Raw genomic sequence first — 3,317 nt, 5'->3', positions numbered from 1 at the left:
TTTTTCGTTGTTATTTACTGCGTTTATTATTTACCATTACTGTGTAAGCATCTAAAACAAATAAAAATAAAAGTTTAATGAAAAACAACAAATAACACTAGAGTATTATATCAAGTTTCAAAAGAACAAAAAAATAATAAGTTTTTTTAGATATAGACAACTACAAAAAAAGAAAGTAATATTTAATGAGTTTGACCAAGTCAAAATCAGAGGAAAAGTGGTGGAAATCAAATCACGAGTTTCAAAATGACAACTCTGGGGTTGCTTCTTTGATTAAAAAAAAAGAGCGGGAATACAGTTGGATGGGCCAGTAACCCAGACGAGTGGGCCCCAAACACTGGATTCAGAGAGGGACCCATCAAACGTACACTTCCCCCTATTTCCACACCCCCATCTTCCCCAACCAAGCAACACCTTTCTTACCTTGTGCCTTATCCCACTCATTACACTGACTTTTTTCGTTAAAGTGAAAATATCATTTCCTCTCTTCAATATCCCAATATGAATCATTAATAACTATTAATTCAGTTCACAAAACAATAGTTTTCTTTATTATGCCAACTTAAATTAAAAATAAATAAAAATTATTTCAATCTCAACAAGCCACTACCGAGCGTGTCAACGAATGATAATTGAGATTTCCCTTACTTGGATAGCAAGAAAATCATAGATTCGCTTAATATGCAATCAATCTTTCAATTAGAGAACAGTAGAAATAAGATGGACCCTGAGGGATTACACAAGTTGTCTTTACTACATATAGTATAACTTATTACATACTATTCTATAGCGAGCAAGAGCTTTTACTAAGGGTTATGGGCAATCTTCCAACACTTTTTGCTGGCTTGACTGGAACCCTCTTCAATCGCCAACAATAAGCCCTTTAACTTTCTTCCACTAGCATTAATTTAACATGGAAGAAAACGACCACCTTACCTTATTACAAATAACAAATATATATAATTCATAACTTCCCCTAAACTGCTATCTTTCACTGTTTCTTCAACTAACAACAGATCACAAAAAAGGCTGCATCTCTCACAAAAACCAGATGATTTATTGCCACTAAACTAGCCAAACACATTCTTGAATTTCATCCTTATAATTTAAAACTAAAAAACCAACTTCCCTATCACAAGCCTACTAATTTTACTACTTTCTTTCTCCAGTGAGGTTTAACTTGAAGCAATTGAATCTTGTTTGAACTATTATCAAAGGAGTTAGTACGTCCATTCCTGAGGCAAGCGAATTTCATAGTTTGCTGCCTCTTCTAGTCGCATGCATAACTTCTGCTGCAGCAGAAGTGAATTCCTTCTGGCTAACAACGCATCTACAGCAAAATAAGAGGCAAAACAAGTCAAATTCCTATGAAGAACTGAAACGAACTTCTTACGAAAATGTGGTTTAATTAAATACCCCCTCACACTCACCATAGTTCAAGCCAAAACCACTCGAGAAGCGTGGTTGGGTAGTAGCAGCATTAATGTCATCAATGTTCAAGTTCAGAGCATGAATAACCTTGGCTGGAACCAAAACAGGTGCAGCACAGCCTGTAACGAAACAGACACAAAACACAATCAACTAACCAACAAAAACAGAAACAATCTCTTCAACTACGGAGAAAAAACAGGTCTCGTGGGTTTACTTGTTTTCTTGCGAGATTCCGGAGGAGGGGCCCCATATTGGCGAGGCAAGAAAACACCGGTTCCAGCGCAACCCCTTTTAACACCAGATCCAGCTAGCAATCCGGGTCGAGACCCGGATCCGAAATGCGGAACCTGTTGATTTTGGTGCTTAACTTGGAGAGGGTGCCATGCAGAATGAGGCACAGGACGCGTGCATTTCACACCCTCATAATCATACCCAAAGTCGCGCACTCTGTTCTGAGGCTGAGGTGGTTGATGCTGCTGAGTTGAGCAGTTACCCTTGACTTGCCTCCCCCAAACAGAACCACACTGCTGCCTCAGCACCTGCTCTTGTTGTCTCACATGTTGATACCGAACCTTGAATAAAGACACACAAAGAACCACTTTCACATGCAAGTTCAGCCACGCATTTTCACAAGCAGTTTAAAGGCACTCATTGAAGACTCACCTGAGAAAGACCCTGGTTCGAGAATAACGCATTTTCAACCGCAATGGGTGGAGGAAGACCACCCAATAGTCCCCTGTTATTAAATTCGAACTTGGACGAAGCCTCGCCGTTCATCTTCATCCTTGCGACTTGCCCCGCAGCTGCGTACAACACATCCCACGCTTCGTTCGTAGCGTTAAACGGCGTGGTCGTCGGCGAGGGAACGCGAGAAGACCCGTTTGGACTTCCGTCGCCGGACCCGACGCTCCGACATGACCAGCCACTGAGTGTGGACTGGGGAGACACGGCCAAACCCCGAGTTTTCTTCTGGGTCTGCGAAAACAAACAACCTTAGCTTCATCGACAAAGGAGCAAGAAAACAACAAAGAGTTTGAACAGAGTAACTAGCTCATTACCTCAGTTTTGTCACTGTTGCAGATGGGTACAGTAAGTTGCTTCCGAGTTTCGTTGAGCGCGGCATGGCTCAGACGGCGAGTTAACCCGGCAAAGAAGTCTTCCTCGTCGCTGCTTTCAGTTCCGGTAGAACCGGACTCAACGGGTTCAGTCCCGAACGAGTCAAACTCGTAGGGGAACTCATTAGGGAAGACAAACGCAGCGTCGAACTCAGCGTTGACACCATTCTCCTTGTTCTCTTTGTCGTACTCAGCATCCTCAGCCATGGCGAGTACAGAGCAAGTACTATGAAGGAGAAAAAAAGAAAGCGGGTTATGGATATGAAGGCGTTACTCGAGTGGTGAAGAAGAGGAGGAAGTCGAAGTTGCTGGTTGAGGAAGATTTAATAATGACCCAGCTGTGTGTGCAGGGCGTAGGGACCCAGCACAGAGAGAGAGAGAGAGAGTAAAAAGAGAAAGAGAGGGTGGTGGTGTAGTAGAAGTGAGTTGGAGGATAGAATGTTGAAGACAAGTTGCTTTTATTAAGGTTTCAGGGTCCCTTTGAGACAGTTCAAAATCAAAATATTGGTATGAAAATGAAAGAGAGAGAGAGAGAGATGGGGAATTTGTAAACAACTGGAACAGTGGCCCAGTGGTTGGAGACATTTGTCCTTGCATGCAACTCACCTGCCATTTGTCTACTCCATCGCTAAACTCATCATTTCTTTAAATTAATTAAGCGCCAGACAGACATTTTTACATATCATTCCCAGTTGCCTAGGCTTGTGCTTCTGTGTTTCAATTAGTGTTTTTCTTCATTTGAGTTTGAATTTGAATGAATTTAAAAATTAA

At 41.7% G+C, this 3,317-nt stretch overlaps 1 protein-coding gene across 1 annotated transcript; it reads right to left on the bottom strand.

Annotated features, from left to right (window-relative positions):
• Nucleotides 1–624: 624 nt before the first annotated feature.
• LOC113847816 lies at nt 625–2,975 on the bottom strand. The gene is made up of 5 exons (XM_027477106.1): nt 2,490–2,975; nt 2,095–2,406; nt 1,646–2,003; nt 1,431–1,550; nt 625–1,330 (listed from the first exon to the last, which is right to left on the bottom strand). Exons 1-5 carry the CDS (start codon nt 2,751–2,753, stop codon nt 1,221–1,223), a joined length of 1,164 nt encoding a protein of 387 aa, XP_027332907.1. The 5' UTR covers nt 2,754–2,975; the 3' UTR covers nt 625–1,220.
• Nucleotides 2,976–3,317: the final 342 nt, after the last annotated feature.

This window comes from Abrus precatorius, unplaced genomic scaffold, assembly GCF_003935025.1.
Source record: "Abrus precatorius isolate BTA unplaced genomic scaffold, Abrus_2018 Scaffold8, whole genome shotgun sequence".
NCBI lineage: Eukaryota > Viridiplantae > Streptophyta > Magnoliopsida > Fabales > Fabaceae > Abrus > Abrus precatorius.
Note: the sequence above shows the minus strand (reverse complement) of the source record. Positions and strands in the feature narration are given on the sequence as shown.

What these genes read in the sequence shown, in the direction of transcription:
- LOC113847816 (XM_027477106.1), bottom strand. Translation starts at nt 2,753, where the DNA reads ATGGCTGAGGATGCTGAGTACGACAAAGAGAACAAGGAGAATGGTGTC. An exon ending in GCAACAGTGACAAAACTGAG is followed by an intron (nt 2,407 to 2,489) that starts GTAATGAGCTAG and finishes TTGTTTTCGCAG; the next exon opens with ACCCAGAAGAAAACTCGGGG. An exon ending in CGAACCAGGGTCTTTCTCAG is followed by an intron (nt 2,004 to 2,094) that starts GTGAGTCTTCAA and finishes TCTTTATTCAAG; the next exon opens with GTTCGGTATCAACATGTGAG.